Source organism: Mus caroli, unplaced genomic scaffold, assembly GCF_978045245.1.
Source record: "Mus caroli unplaced genomic scaffold, Mus_caroli_1 scaffold_2, whole genome shotgun sequence".
Classification (NCBI taxonomy): Eukaryota; Metazoa; Chordata; class Mammalia; order Rodentia; family Muridae; genus Mus; species Mus caroli.
Window position 1 is genome coordinate 39,728,327 of NW_028227257.1, and position 17,410 is coordinate 39,745,736.

General features: G+C 41.5%; 1 protein-coding gene across 4 annotated transcripts in view; it reads left to right on the plus strand.

The window, feature by feature from the left end:
• Positions 1–1,031, plus strand: part of Sel1l2 (SEL1L2 adaptor subunit of SYVN1 ubiquitin ligase) — a 164,968-nt gene extending 163,937 nt beyond the window's left edge. For 3 of the 4 annotated variants that reach the window (XM_021150042.1, XM_021150056.1, XM_085829218.1), the window contains 2 exons: positions 7–135; positions 845–1,031. In XM_021150042.1, coding sequence (XP_021005701.1) covers positions 7–135; positions 845–967 — 252 coding nt within the window. In that variant the 3' untranslated portion in view covers positions 968–1,031. The remainder of the gene's footprint in view (positions 1–6; positions 136–844) is intronic. The other variant, XM_021150051.2, reaches the window with a different exon arrangement.
• The last annotated feature ends 16,379 nt before the right edge of the window (positions 1,032–17,410 follow it).

Sequence of the window (17,410 nt, forward strand, 5' to 3'; positions counted from 1 at the left end):
TTCTAGGACATTCACTTGGCCAGAAGATTGTACGACATGGCTGCTCAGACAAGCCCAGATGCTCACATACCTGTATTCTTTGCCCTTATGAAACTGGAAACCATGCATTTGCTCCACGATATCCTGTTTTTTAATGTAAGTTTGTCTTGAATAAGATTCTCAAAAACTCTGAAAACTCCAAGAAACCTGGGACAAAGTGATGAGGATTACCAAGGGAATTGACTTTTCTTTGATAAGTAGAATGCAGAATCTTGTACTTACCACACAGCAATTCGTACTTGCTGAGTATGTGTTGACATTGTGTAGTACAACCAGTAAATTAATTCAGCAGATACTCTTTCCAACACATTCAATGCTCAAAGCCTTAAGCAGAAATGAGCTATATATACTTGTTCAAAACATAGCTCTTGCCATCAAAATCTGAGCCTGGTAAGCAGATGGCAGGTGGCAAGTGACACCACAAAGAACTGTATTTCTTAAAAGCAGAAATTAATTCTTTTGGAGACAGGTCCTTATGACACAGCCAAGTCTAACCAGAAAGTCACTGTGTAACCCAGGATGACCTCAAATTTGAGACCCTTCTGCCTTAGCCTTCCAGGCACAGAGACTACAGGCAAGTGCCACCATTTCCAGCTTAATTTTGTACTTGAGGTTATTTATACTTGAGTTGATAATTAAGCCAATGTGTGGGCTCTACCCTGAAATGAATCCCCTCTTCCAAGATGGAAGGGAGCAGAGGGCATGGCTTTCAGGTAGGAGGGTAGTGGGTTTGTGAGGAGAAATGGTTCTGACGACCATAAGGTGCTAGAATTATTTTCTTTTTTGACTGAATGCCTCTTGCCAGCAGTTTACCATGAAATGGAAATGGCTGAAACTGGACAGCACCGTTGGACCATACTGGGATTTATTGGTGATTGGCCTAATTGTTGCCATGCTGATCTTCCTGCTTAGAAATCGCCATAGGTAGGCTCTAGACCATCAGATAACCTACTTATAGGTTCATGCCAAGCTATCCTCACCAAATAAAGAATTTCCTCATCCAAATTGCGAGTCTCTACAGATTTCCTACACAGGCTTTGATGGAGAGTGGACAGAGCTTTAAGAACTACCATAAAGAAGCAACTCCATACTTCCTGCTTGGTTTAGGGACCATGGGAGAATGCTGAGGACAGGTCATCTAAGACATTGCCACAAATTTTTCATCTTGGTGATCTAAGTCCTGACCTCGATAAAGGTCACCATCTTTGGGTTATAATAAAGGTGCCATCCCCTTTTGAGGGAATAAGCTACTTGTCTTGGTTCTAGAGAACATTTTGAAGTGAACAGAAGGGTAAGTTCAGGGAAGATGGGAATATAGATACCTGAGAAGATGACAAATAGATATTGCACAAATAGATTCCATGGGGATGACCATAGGAGCAAACTAAAGTCCTGATGAGCACAGTACTTCACTGCAGGTCATGGTCTAGCTTTTCTGGCTCCCAACAGGCAAGTCATGGACCTAAGACCAAGCAGAGGGAATTAGTGAATGAGGAAAAGCAACAGACCCATAACCTATGTTGAAGGCTAGGCTTGAATCCTAGCTCTCTGACCTGTTTGTCTTCCATTTTCTGATCCAAAAAACAAGGAACAAACAAGCAAGCAAACAATCCTATCTTAGACAGCTGGCATGAGGATTCAATGAAATAATGTCTGCACACAGCATAGCAAATGTCCTGGACCAAGGGGGCGTATATCATAAATGGTAGTATTGGGGGCTGGAGAAATGGCTCAACAGTTAAGGACACTTGGCTGCTCTTCTAGAGGACCCTGGTTTGATTTCAAGCACCCTCATGGCAGCTCACAAGTATCTGTAACTCCAGTCCCAGGATATCTTATGCGGTGTTTTGGCTTCCATGGATACAACATGCACATGATGCAAAAACATATAAGAAGGCAACACACACACACACACACACACACACACATAAAGGTAATTTAAAAAATAAATACATGTGGGTAGCTTTCAATATAAACTCATGGTGAAGAAGCCAAGCATGCTGGTATGCGCCTGTAATCATTACCCTTTGGGAAGCTAAGGCACGGAAGCTGTCAATCTATGAACAGTGCGTTCAAAATGCTGAGTGCCAATATGAAAAGATCCATTTTGGAACTTCATAATCCAACACAGTCCCAGCAAGAGTTTGCTGTTGTTGGTTTCAGTGATGTACCAAACAATAGTAAGAGAACCTAGAAGAACCTGGAAAGTGGGCTTTAAAAATGTCATATTCACATGTCATCAAGATGTCCATTTCTGGGACTCTTCTCAGGTGCCACCACTGAGGCCAACTCAAAAGGACAAGCCCAGAGGCAAAGCCTCCCTCTGTAAAACCACTGACATGTTCCCATTATGACAAACAGTATTCCATACTATTCTCTACATAATTTAGCAGAGAGAAAACAGAAACACAAGCAAGTGCACAGAGAAACTCTCAATGGAATCCAAGAGAAATATAACAGCATTCAGTTATAATCTTCCTACCAGCAGGCAAACCAGATGAGGATGATGACTACAGAACAAGCTAAAGTCATCTTAGTGTCCAGGAAACAAACAGATTTGTTTTGCTACATCAATCATGGGGCTGCTGGGACCTGGCTCCTGAGAATCAGTCAACCAAAGTAGATACCACCACAACCAGCATTAAAGGAACTGAGACTTGGCCAGTGTGCTGGCCCAGGGTGAATGAAAGTAACGCCAAGTAGCTTACACAAACATTTCAAACCTAATCCATTTCTCTTGATTTAGGTTCCCCCAACAAGCTAACCAGGGATTTCAGTGTAAATAGTTTATCTGGTGGGGATCTCAAGAAAACAGGCACGAGGGAAACACTAGGGTGGGTATCTAGAGTTCGTACCTCTGGTCCCTGGAGCTTAGGGCAGATTTCTGATAGTCTGGATAGAACATGTACTTTCTAGATATTCTGTCTATGGAACAAGGAAGGCAAGGATTTACACCAAATCCAAGACATCATGACTGATGGGTTACTTTTTATTTATTTATTTATTTATTTATTTATTAGATATTTTCTTTATATACATTTCAAATGCTATCCTGAAAGTTCCCTATACCCTCCCTCCGCCCTGCTCCCCTACCCACCCACTCCTGCTTCTTGGCCCTGGCATTCCCTTGTATTGGGACATATAAAGTTTGCAATACCAAGGGGCCTCTCTTCCCAGTGATGGCTGACTAGGCCATCTTCTGCTACATATACAGCTAGAGATATGAGCTCTGGGGGTACTGGTTAGTTCATATTGTTGTCCACCTATAGGGGTGCAGACCCCTTCAGTACTTGGGGAACATTATTGCCTGAGCTTCCACACAGACACAGATGGTGCTTTAGATGAGCCCTTGGGGCCGACAGGTTGCCCATGGTCAAAGTTACCAATTTCACTTTCAAAGCATTGGAAAGCCAGAGGGAATGGAGTCAGGACAGAGGCTTTCTGCACTTTCCACTCCTCCGATGCAATGACCTGCTGAGCACTTACTCTGCCCCAGGTACTCTGCCAAGAACTTGAGAAATCAGTGAGAGTCCTTCATCCTCAGTGGTCTTCATCCTCAGGAAGCTGGCTCTGTATGGTGTGAAAGAGAGAAGGCCCGACTGCCAGTGACTAACATTTCCTTCTGTTAGTTGCCCTCATCCTCTCAGACAGTCTCTGATGATTTTTTTTAACCTTCTGGTATTATGGACATGTCGAACAATGATCAGCTTTCTTTTTCAGACAGTACAAAACCTGTAGCTGTAGGGCTGGAGTCACAGCTCTCTGCTGCTGCCTGAAGAGTTATCTTCCTCAGGATCTCAGGATTCCTAAACTTCATAGAAGAGAATTTCAGAAGGAGCCAGGATGAAGCAGCACTGGAATTTACTAAAAGATATTTTTAACATAAATTTAAGTGTGTGAGTTAAGAATGTGGCTGTGAGCTTCTCAAGAGAGAGAGGCGCCTTTCAGTGTGTTTACACAGACACATGATTTGAGTGGATTCTCAGTTCCTATCTTCAAAGGGTTAGTAAGATTTAAATGGGATCATGGGATCCTTCCTGAGGTGTATTGGATAGGATTATAGCTGATAAGTATATTCTAGATCACTGGGTTCATGGGAAAGGGTGTTTTTATTGTAAACAAAAGTCCTGTGAGATTCCTCAAAAAAAATTAGAAAAAGGAGTAAACATCACATACACTTGGGCCTTAGCGTGGCTTATTGTTATTTTAACATTAACTTGAAAAGATCTCTATATAAGGATCTTTTCCACACATAAGAAACCTCAGAGGAAATGTTGCAAATTGTGCTGAAATTCTTGACTTACAGGTAGTCAAGAATTTCTCTCCACATGTCTCCTTAATTTCCCCTTTCTATCGCCATAGCCATCAGCAGAGGCTGTAGACAGCAGAATCGCCATACCCTGAGGCTACCCAGTAAACAAGTTCTGCCTCTAGAGTAAATGCAGGGGCCCAGAAGAATGGACTGAACAATCTGAGCAATGTGTCTAGAACTAAATGCAGCTAGTCTTCTGGAGCCTGGACCTTTGACGGAGGTGTGGGCAGGCGTGTGGCGAACGGTCAGTTCCACCCTGTTAGCTTTGCTTTCTGAATCCCTCCCCACCCCTGGCTCTTCTGTGGTTGAGGGGACAGGGATGATGACAAGATGGCTTAAGGATGGGAACTGTTTTTACTAAAGTGGCATGGAAGTCACCCTGTAAAGGAGCCTTGTGACATGGAAATGTGCCATCTTGGCTCTCATGATTCCCTACTAGGAACCTACTGTCTTTAAGATTTCTCCAGAGCAAATAAGGAGACAAGAATCTGGTATAATTGAGGTCTTTCACCCCCTTGGTTAGGTTTATTTCTGTTTTGTTTAAAGATACTGTAAATGGGAGTATTTTCCCGATTTCTTTCATAGTATGTTTCTTAGCGTGTTGTTACTAAGTATTTAGAAAGGCTACTAATCCCTTGCATCCTTAACCCTGCTGCTGGTGGACATGCATCCAGCTCCAAGAGCAGTCAGATTTCCCTCTCTTGCTTTCCTTTCCTTTTGTTCTAGCCCCTGGTACATGGCCTCACCTCTCGCTATTATTAAGCTGTGTCACATCCAAATCTATTATGATCTCTACGTTCAAAATTGTTATATCACAGGCCCAGGTCACCCCACCTCAAGAAAGCTTATTCCAAATGGTAACTCTGTCAGCACCTTTCTACAAACTGTTAAGCATTCTTTTGTTTTGCTTTGTTTTGTTTTGTTTTTTGTCTCACACAAAGCTGGCAGATCAAGCACGCTCGGAGGCTCCCTTAGCAGCCTTCTTCTTTGACTGAAGTTCAGTTGGGAGCTCTGTCCCCTTTGCACAGTGGGACCTGCCACTCAGCAACTCTAGCCCAGGACGCCCAGACTCCCACATTACAAATTGGGGCCATTTGGCCCCTTTCATTAATCCTGACCCGAGTTTCAACCAAACCAAGACTCAAAATGTCCTGTTGCATTGACCCAGATGTCCTTAACAACTGTCTTTGATAATTTTGGACTGAGATGTGAGCTGTGGGCTGAACAGCGCTAAATGGCTCTGGCCTTAGAAAAACCAAGAACAATGGCTTAGTTTTGGTCATTTCACCTCTCTACTTCCCAGTTTGCTTAATGACATGAGAGTGCCTGATGAGCTTACAAAGCCTCTAGCATTGCAGGTGTATGTTTCACCTGAATGGAGAAGGCCTCCCTACTCATAGGAGGTTGGAGAGAAAACTTTGTTGAAGCCCAAAGAACTGGTGCTTGTGTACCAACTACAAATGTGACTGTAAGCTTGTTCATGGCTCACACTCTCAAAAGAAATATCAGGGAATTCCATATATACGTGTGTGTGTGTGTGTGTGTGTGTGTGTGTGTGTGTGTGTGTGTGTGTGTGTTTGATGTAACCACTGGAGAGTTCCGAAATAAAATGGCAGCAGAGATGAGGAGTGACATTTGGGTATCATGCTGAATTTTGCTTCCTGAAGAATTACAAGCTTTCTGAGCAGTTCTGTCTTCCCTTCATGCCTTGCTTTGTCAGAATAAATTATTTTTCCCACAGAGTATTTTGCTTATATATAAATTCACACACACACACACACACAGTACTCACCTCCTCTAGACACATATTAAAAAAAAGATGCATCAACCCACATTAAAAATAAATGTGCCATTCTAACAATAGTTTGCAACTAACAAGAAAAAGCGAGGAACTGAAAATATCAATTCCAGTGGAGGTACCGAGGGACAAGTGAGGTGCTGATTGGCCTTTCCAGAGGCACACACCTGGAGCCTCCAGCTTCGCAGAGCCTCAGCAGCTTCTCTGGGGACACCAGAATGAAATGACTTGAGCATTCTCCAGATAAAGACTCCCTGGCTCAGAGAGGAGATAAGCACCTTTCCATGCCCCTTCTGATTTCTGTTCTTAGCTTCTTTGTTTCTCTCTTCCTTCCTCCCTCCCTTCTTCCCTTCTTTCCTTCCATCCTTCCTTCCTTCCTTCCTTCCTCCCTTTCTTCCTTCCTTCCTTCCTCCCTCCCTCTTTCTCTCCCTCCCTCCCTTCTTCCCTTCTTTCCTTCCATCCTTCCTTCCTTTGTCATTTTGACATAGGATATAGTTGTGTATCCCTAGCTGACCTAGTGGTCTATGCCTCAACCTCTAAAGGGCTGGGTGGACAGCAATATGTTACTGTCCCCACTCCATCCTCCTTTCATGTTATCATCAAAACTACTTTTCACTGTTAGTGCTACCATTTTAGCTTCCAGAAGTATTAAAATGGGTAAAAATTAAACTTTACAATGTTGGGAAATCTTTTTTTTTCTTTTTTTAAAAATTATCTTTAATCTTTTTTTACAATCCAGTCATTGTCCTCTCCCTGTCCACCCTCCGACAGCTCTTCATCCCATTCCTCCCCCTTAAAAAAAAATCACATTTGAGTCACTCAGAGTAAATGACCAAAATACAAAAGAAAAATAAGACAAGAAGGGAGGGAGGGAGAGAGGGAGGGGAGGAAGGAGGGAGGGGAAGAGGGAGGAAGGGCAAAAGGCATCATTCATTTTGCACTTGATTCATTCATAATTCAGAATGGAGTGAGCAGTCTTGATTGCGACCAAATACTACTGTTGTGATCTGTGAGCCACATAGACTTTCCGCCATTTTCTCCTCTGTTGCTGCTCTGGATAAATGTGTTTCCTGTTCCAGATGGGTGGTGTCTGAAGCATCAAATCTTTAGGCAGCTGTCCTCACTCAGCACAGCCTAGCAACATCACTGGGCAGCTCCTGCCATGCTGGGCTTTGTCTCCCCCCACCCCCCTCATGCTCCTCTCCCTGAATAGGCTTCCCACTTGTGGAAGCACACGGGGTCCCAGGAAGAGCAGCCCAGAAGTGTCAGGGAGTTGACATTCCTAGAACTAATCCCCAACCAAGAAGGCATAGGCCAGGAACTCCTCACTTTCCTTGTTGCTCAGCAGGCTGTTTCACAAAGTGATTCTGTAGAACTCTTACTAAGATGCCAAGCAAGAAGGAGCTCCATTTGTCCCCTTGCTAAAGCCTCACCATTAACACATTGTTATTGGCTTCCTCACCTTCCACTTTCCTGCTCCCTCACCCTCCCACTCCCTCTCCAAATAAACTAACTGGCATTCAAATCCTGTCTGACTGTGGTTTGTGGAAAACATACATGAAGACATACCTTAAGGAAGGGCATATCAAGCATCTCAGAAGGCATTGAAATAATTGCCGAGTTGGGGAATAAGGAGAAGATCTGTTTATATATATATACCACAACACACATTCTTGTGGAAATAGAAAGCAGTTTTGATTGACTCACCATTAGATTTGTAGCACCCAGGAGTGTGCCTGCATATAATTGGCCTCAAAACTTAAATAGGATTCCTAGCTGGCTTCTAAGGTCTTTCAAATATTAAAACGTTATTCCAAATAATATCAAAGAAAAAACTGAGATTATGAAAGAGGGGTATGAAATAAAATAAGAAAAATAAGCTCTGTTTTCCTTTACCCACAGAACACTCCTGACACCAATTGTGTCGGAGGTTTTTCCATGGCAACGAATTCTTCATCCCTAGGTGCTCTGTGATTCCATTCAATTCTGACACCATCTAACCAGAGTTATCTTGTCACTTTTTGAATTGAAGGACTCAGTCCCACGAGACTGCACAACCCACCACATCTCTCACCAGTTAGGTTCCCTGTACTTTTGTCCAACCTGACTACACATCAGAGTTTCTCCCAAGTGCTTTTACATGGCTTACAAAAGTCAGTGAAACATTTGTTTGACAGTTCATTGAGGTATACCTTTGAAGATTCTTCCAGACATCAGCATCTAGAATTACAATCACCCTAAACCAGATTCCTAGACACCAGTGTAAACACACAATGACAGCCAAGACAATATATCCCCAGCAGATACCAAGAACTCTACCTCAGGAGGCCCTGACAAAGGCAATAGAGCTGAAGCACCAAGACCCAGACCTTAAAATAGCCGTTATGAAGTCTTTAAATAGGAAAAATATTATATATATATATATATATATATTTGTTTATATTTATAATGTTTTATAATAAAAGTTCAAGACCTGAAAGTGGAAATAGAATTAATAAAGAAGACCCAAACTAAGAGAAATATGGAAATAAAAATTTTAGGAACTCGAACAAAACCTCAGTCAAGGTGGTTCATACTTCCCATACCTAATCAGCACAGTACTTGAAGCCTTAACTTAGTGAGACAACTAAAGGAGATCATGGCGATATAAATTAGAAAGGAAGACAGCATAGTATCTTTATTTGTACATGATATGATAGTATACATAAGTAACCATAAAAAGTCCACTGGGAAACTTCCATAGCTGATAAACACTTTCAGCAAAGTAGCTGGATACAAAACTAACTCACAAAAATCAGTAGCCCTCCTATATACAAATGACAAATAGACTGAGAAAGAAATCAGAAAAACAATACCCTTCACAATAGCCACAAAAAAAATACAGTATCTTGGATTAACTCTAGCCAAGCAATTAAGAAATATGTATGATTAAAAACTTTAAGACATTGAAGAAAGAAATCTAAGAAGCTATCAGGAGAAGAAAAGATTTTTTTTTATGCTCATAGATCAGTAGGATTAATATAGCAAAAAATGGCCATCCTATAATAAAAAAAGTACAGATTCAATGCAATCCTATCAAAATTTCAACACAATTCTTTACAGATCTTGACAATTTTCAGCTTCATATGGAAACGCAGAAAAAAAAAAACAGGATAACTAAATCGATTGTGAATGATATGAATGACAAAAAGAACTTCTGGGGTACATCATACCCAAATTTTACTACAGAGCTATTGTAATAAAAACAGCATGGAATTGGCACAAAAAATTAGACACATTGATTAATGCAATCAAACTGGAGATCCACATAAGTCCACACACCTATGAATACCTCATTATATATATACTGGACAAAAAACTTCAACAAATGCTGCTGGTCAAACTGGATGGCTGTGTGTTAAAGAATGCAAGTACATCCATACTTGTCACCCTGCCTGCACAAAACTCCAATGCAAATGAATCAAAGATCTCAACGTAAGATCAGGAACACTTATTCTGATAGAAGAGGACTTGGAGGATAGCCTTGAATCCATTGGCACAGGAAAAGACTTTCTGAGCAGTACACTGTTAGCACAGGTAGCAAGATCAGCCATAAGATCGGGAACCTTGTGAAACTGAAAAACTTCTGCAGGGCAAAGGACATCGTCATTTCGACAAAGTGGCAGGCCATAGAATGTGAGGGTATTTTTATCAACTATACATCTGATAGAGGGTTCATATCCCAAGCATATAAAGAACTCAAAATTAAGATATCAAGAAGCCAAATAATCCAATTTTAAAAATGGGGTAGAGCTCTCAACAGAATTTTCAAAAGAAGAAACTCAAATGATTAGGAAAGACTCAAATGTTCAACATCCTTAGCGACCAGGAAATGCAAATCAAAACAACTTTGAGATTTCATCTTATACCTAAGTGTAATTCAGAATGACCAAGATTAATAAAATCAATGACAGCTCATGCTGGCAAGGATATGGAGTGAGAGGAACACTCAGACACTGCTTGTGGACATGCAATACACAATAGGGTCCTGCATGTAAGGCATACTAGTGCAAAGGTGCCACAAAGCTTGCAGAAGTAACCAACCAACGTCTGATTTGACTTAAGGTCTACTCCATGAGATGGAGTCCATAACCAAAATCTTAGGTGACGAAGAACCTGAAATTAGATAGCCCGGGGGTCTAAGAGAAAACTAAATAAGACAATTCTTAAAAAGAAACATAGAAATAAAATGATTTCTAATGACATTCTGCTATACTCATAGAGCAGTAACTTGCTCTGTCATCAGAAAAGTTTCCTCCTGTAAGCAGATGAGAATAAACACAGACACCCAGAATCAGACAATGTGCAGAGAATGAGAGACCTTGAACACTCAGCCCTAAATAGAATATCTCCATCAAATCCCTCCCCTTAGGGTTCAGAGAACCCTGAAAAGATGTGTATGTATGTGTGTGTGTACATACTATATGTGTGTGCATTTACATACACACATGTATTATGTATGTATGTTTGTATGTTATGCTGTCCAGTTTTATGTTTTTATGCAATTTTTGAATGTTCCCAGTGCCTTTGGTGGTGGAGGAGGGGATATTTTCTTTCTGTTTGTTGTTTTGCCCAATCTCAATGTGCTTGTTTTTATTTTATCTTATTGTATTTTGTTATCAGTCCTTCAATTTTTGTCTGCTTTCTAATGAAAGACAGAAAGCAGGTAGATTGAGATTGTAGGGGAAGTGGGGGAGGACTAGGAGAAGTAGAGGAAGGAAAACTGTAAAAGATATTGTATGAAAAAACGTATTTTCAATAAAAAAAAGATCATTATGGGAAGGGAAGATAATATTGATAAAATAAACAAATGGAAAAAACTGCAAGACTGCTGATAACTAAACCATTTGCATAAGTTATAATAGAATAAGCCATCTAAAACGACCCAGATAACTACCATAAAACTGACGTTTCAAATCAATGAAGATTGGTTTTTTTGTTTTTTGTTTTCAATTTGTATGGGTTAGCCTGCTAGGAAAAAAAATCAAAGTTCTACCTCATAAATTTTATTAGATTCTAAAAGAGGCATTGATTTAAACATAAAACACTCTAATAAAGAAACACACATTAAGTTCAAAGACACAGGCAGGTTTAAAGATAAAAATGTTAGAAGAAAATATGATGACTCAAACAGTGACCAGAGCAGCAAAATTAGTGGTATAGATATTAGATAAAATAATTTACATTAAGAAAAAGGTATAGGGTGTAGCTCAGTGGTAGAGTGATTGTCTAATATGTACATGGCTCTGGTTTGACCCCCCAGCACTGACAAAGAGGAGCTTCTTATAGAGAAAGGAGCAATTTATTAGGAAGCTACAACAATACAAACATAAAACACCAAATGCATGAAGGAACAGCTGATCCAGCAATAATAACTGTTCAATTCCTACTTTCACTAGCAGATCATAAGGAAATGGAAGACTTTGGCACTACAAACCAACTAGACCTAGCAGGCATCTGTTAGAACTTCCCTCCCAGCTACAGAACTCTGTGGAAAATGGTTTGGCACGTCTCCAAAGTACTTAATCATATTTTATATGTATGGGCATTTTGAGGCCATAAAATGATCTAATATTACATATTAGTAATGGTTCCACGGCTCTTTGAATATACTAAAATCCACTCGGTCTTCCCTTCAAAAGGGCAAATTTATGCTATGTAAATTATAACGGCTCCATTTGAGCCAATATAAAAAATAAACAGATGGAGCCAATATGACAGCCCTCACATTTGTGAGGGCTTGGGGAAGATGAATGTTATTTTATTGTCTAAACTTTAACTCTTAGATTATAGTCAAAGTAAAGGGATGCTGAGACAACCCGGAAAGAACAGGTTACTTCCTTATTCTGTGTTGTGCAGACAAGTGGCCCCCCATAAAATGTTCCCCCATGCTCCCCATGCTTGTCAGCCTCCTTAATGAGTGTATTGGTCCTATGTGACTAGTTCAGGCCAATGAACTGTGAAAGTGAGATTTGGCACGTCTAGGAAGCCAAGGCAATCCAAAGCTATTTATGCTTCCTTCAACTCTCTTCCTCTGCCAAGAACACCTTGGAAACCGAAGGAAAAGATGGCTATAGTACCAGACAGAGGGAGTATGGCACCAAAGAAAAAATAACAATACTAATTACCCTGATTAGATGGAATGTTTTTGCACCGAACTATTAGGAATAGCCCAGTGGGCTTGCTTGTTGGCTCATACCTATAATCTCAGCACAATGTCCGTGGAGGAAAGGATCCATAAAATGATCGGCTTGGGCTACATAAGAGTTCAAAGGACAGCCTGAGCTGACTAGCATGCTTCTATCTAAAGGAAACCTAAAGGATGGGAATTTCCTTGCCCAGCATGTGCAAGGACCTGATTCCAAACCTGAGCATGGGGTGGGGATGTCTAGAAAAGAGGGGGGGGGGGTAACACAATCACAAAAGAACTCACACAATATGTATTCATTGATAAGTGGATATTAGCCCAAAACTTAGGATACCCAAGATATAAGATACAATTTGATAAACGCATGAAACTCAAGAAGAATGAAGACCAAAGTGTGGACACTGTGCACCTTCTTAGAATTGGGAACAAAACACCCAGGGAAGGAGTTACAGAGACAAAGTTCGTAGCTGTGATGAAAGGATGGACCATTTAGAGACTGCTGTATCCAGGGATCCGTCCCATAATCAGCTTCTAAACGCTGACACCATTGCATACACTAGCAAGATTTTGCTGAAAGGACCCAAATATAGCTGTCTCTTGTGAGACGATGCCGGGGCCTAGCAAACACAGGAGTGGATGTTCACAGTCAGCTATTGGATGTATCACAGGGCTCCCAATGGAGAAGCTAGAGAAAGTACCCAAGGAGCTAAAGGGATCTGCAACCCTATTGTTGGAACAACATGATGTACTGACCAGAACCCCGGAGCTCTTGTCTCTAGCTGCATATGTATCGAAAGATGGCCTAGTCGGCCATCAATGGAAAGAGAGGCCCATTGGACTTGCAAACTTTATATGTCCCAATATAGGGGAATGCCAGGGCCAAAAGAATGGGAATGGGTGGGTAGGGAAGTGGGGGGCGCTATGGGGGACTTTTGGGATAGCATTGGAAATGTAATTGAGGAAAATATGTAATAAAAATATTAAAAATCAAAAAAAAAATCAAAAAAAAAAAAAAGAAAAGAGGGGGGAAAGAATTTTAAAATGATGTTTAACATCCTAGAATGGGATGGTAATTTGAAAGTGCAATCATTGGAAGTCTTCCTTAAGCAAACATGAGCAGAAAAAAAGTGAAGAAAGCTACAATCTACAAAACAGAAAAGAGAAGAAAACTCCTGAAATAGGTGTGTCCAACACTCAAGGTCTATACTACTTCAAATCACAACAGGAAAAGGAATGGCTGGATTTAAAACTCAGCCAATGGCTATTTATGCTACTGTTTACAGTCTCCATGCATACATTCATCACTCATTCTTACAGTGATAGGCAAGAGATATCATGTTTCTCTGTAAAGAGAGGCAGATGGAGGGGGACTGGCGTGAAAGTGGACAACTGGTGCAACCATAAGCTCACAGCAACTTTGGATGCCTGCATGAAGTCAAGACTGTCAATATTCCAGCACATGAGGCCCCACCCCTCGCTGGGGAATGACTGACAGACTGAGAATCAGTTTTCTTTAGGGTCTGGTCCCTGGTAGAGTGACCATGCTCCAGTGGATGATCCCACACCCTTGTGCTAATAGGACTCAATGGATTATATGCATAAAGTGGAACAAAACAGAGGACACAAAGCTAGGAGGGAAACATGGTCAAGAGGGCTGGGGAGAGTTGGAGAGAAAATGGAGATGAATATGATCAAAATTCATTAGGTGCAAGTCTTCTTAGCTAGGGTTTTGCTGGCACGAAACACCATGACCAAAAGCACATTGGGAGAAAAGGGTTTATTTGGCTTATACTTCCACATTGTAATCCATCACTGAAGGAAGTCGGGACAGAAATCTGGGGCAGGAGCTGATACAGAGGCCAGGGAAGGGTGCTGCTTGCTTACTTGCTCATCATGACTTGCTGCTCAGTCTGACTTCTTATAGAACCCAAGACCACTAGCCCAGAGGTGGCCGCACCCACAATGGACTGGGCCCTCCCTGATCAATCACTAATTAAGAAAATGACCTACAGGCTTGCCCACAGCCTAATCTTGGGGAAGCTTCTTTTTTTTTTTAAAAAACTGTGGTTCCCTTCTCTCAGATAACTTTAGCTTGGGTCAAGTTGACATAAAAGCATCCGGCACACACTGGAATCCTGAGTTCCCAACATAGTCTCCAACTAGCTAATAAAGATGTCTACTGTCAAAAAAAAAAAAAAGTCCTTTATCAATTGCAAACTCTTTGGGCTATTTAAATTAAATATATGAACTTAATTTTATTAGAGTAAAACATCATTCTTCCAAGCCTTGAAGCAAAAAAATAAATAAATAAAAAATAAAAGATAATTCACAGTCAAGTTTCAAAGTTTTCCTTTGTTTTTGCTTATACTAATAGGATAAAGACATACTTTTACTATTTAAAAAAAAACCTTCCAGCACAATGCATGTATGAAATTCTCAAGAAATAAAAATATTTCAAAGATGTCGCTGATGTCTGGGCAAATATAATGGAAGACTCTAATCACAGTGAGTGCATCTGAGCTTGGGTTCGCTCGGCTTTTCTCTCCTCTCTTTTTTCTTTCTTTCTAAGATTTATCATGTGTGCTTGTGCTTGCCTCCGTGTACATGTATGGATACCTGGTATCCATGGGGGTAAAAGAGTGTGCTCTTAACCTGTGAGTCCCCTTTCCAGCCCCTTTGTTTTGAACAATTTATATCTCTTTTTAAATTATAAAACATAATCTTGTAATTATAAAATTTGGTAAAGCACATAAAATTAGATCTCAGAAGAGCAATAAGTAGGGAATATTTTTTCCACACCAAATAACTAACCACCAAAAAGTACATGAACAAGGTCTTGTGTTCACTTCCTAACACTGAAAAAATAAAATAAAATAAAGCAATACAGCAATAAAGGAGTGTTTTCCATTGCAAAACTACTCAGATTTGCTGTCCACCAGAGACCTGAAACTCTAAGTAGTAATGGAATGGTAAATGCACATCCACTTTGGGCCGATTTTCTTACGGATTAGGGATATTATGTCTCACCTTCACCATAGATCCACAGACTGAATACCTGAGTGTCTGTCACTATGAAGGAAACACTGCAATTCAAGACGCTGCAGACAAGCCCATCATTTAATAGGCAACTGAATCACTCTGCAGGAGGAGCAGAGACCGCCTGAATCTCCACAGCAGGGTGTCTGACTAACCTCCTGAAACTGGGTGGGCACCTCCCTTTCTTATAAAAGTCAATAGGCCACACATACCTTATATTTTTAGTAAAGATTCCCAATAGTTTGATGTCGGCTGTAAACTCTGCCTCACAGCTGTGCAGAAACTAAACTAACGACGCCCAAGAGCAACCGAGGCAACTGCTCTCTTTCGAATGGCTACACTGAAAAGCTGCTCTCTCTGTTTAGACTATCTATGGCCTATTTTCTTCCTCTCAAAACATAAAATCTTGGGGGAGTGACTTAGCAAGCAAAGTGCTTACCACACAACTCAGGTGAGGATTCAAGTTTGGATCCCTAGAGCCCTGTAAAAGCTGGGTGTGGCAGGCCTCCTGTGGTCCCCAGCACACTGGGAGGTGGGAACATTGGCTCCACAGAAAGCTGGATCAGCAAGCACTGGATACCAGGAAGACACCTTGCCTGAGCTCCACATATGAGGTAGAGAGTGATAGAGGAGATCCAGAGTCAGTCCCCAGCCTCCACATGCACATGCACACACATGTGCAAACACAAATAGAAACAAACATGTAAATACACATTATACATATGCACACACACAAAAAGTTAATTCTTGTGGAACTCTGGGATTAGCCAATTTAATCTCTCTATATTTATCACTGTTTTTGTTCCTATGACTCTCCTCCACCACAAAACATACTTGAGAAAATCAATTCAATGTATAAAAAGCAGATTTTCTCTCATAGTTTCAGAATTCAGTCCTTGATCAGCCTCCTGTAGTAGAGAAAAGAGCACAACAACATGTGGCAAAGGAAAGAGAGGAAGAGGCTAGGGACAAGATGCTCCCTTCTGAGGTACAGCCCAGAACCCCTCCTCCTCCCTCTAATCAGGCTCCATCTCCTCTAGTCTCCACCACCTCCTGAGAGTCAACCATGAATCCATCAGTCAGGATCCAATCACATCCCTCCCAAACCTCCATTATTGGCAGCCAAGCCTTCTTGAATACATTACAGAGTCAAAGCATAATATAAAACTTTAATGCCAATTAACCTGAAGACCCGTCAGGAGCAAGCCACACTCTGAGCAGAAATAAGCAGAAATTCAGGGCTCCAGGAAGGCATTCAGTACACACTAGCCTTCACTCCCTGTCTTAGTCTGGGTTTCTATTCCTGCACAAACAGCATGTCCAAGAAGCAAGCTGGGGAGGAAAGGGTTTATTCGGCTTACACTTCCATACTGCTGTTCATCACCAAAGGAAGTCAGGACTGGAACTCAAGCAGGTCAGGAAGCAGGAGCTGATGGAGAGGCCATGGAGGGATGTTCTTTACTGGCATATCTCCCCTGGCTTGCTCAGCCTGCTCTCTTATAGAACCAAGACTACCAGCCCAGAGATGGTCCCACCCACAAGGGGCCTTTCCCCCTTGATCACTTATTGAGAAAATGCCCCACAGCTGGATCTCATGGACATGGCACTTCCCCAACTGAAGCTCCTTTCTCTGTGATAACCCCAGCCTGTGTCAAGTTGACACATAAAACCAGCCAGTACACTCCCCTAACATCCAGGACCTCTGACTACTTGGGAAAGTTTGAAACCTGGGGGTGCCAACAGGAGAAGAGAGGCACAGGCATTGGTCTCACTCCAGCAGCATCCAAAGCAGACAGTGCATTATTGCTGCCTACACAGTGCAAAGAAAGGAATAGGACTTGGGAAGCCCTCCTAGGCTGGGGATGTGGCTCAGTGGATAGAGTACCTCTCTGGGAGCCCTGAGTCTGTATCCTCAACTGGGTATGGTGTGCATGCAGCACTCAGCAAGCCAGCAAGTCAGAGAATCAGAAATTCAACGTCATTCTTAGCTACCTATTGAGTTTGAAACCCGTGTCCCACAAACACGTCACAATGTGGA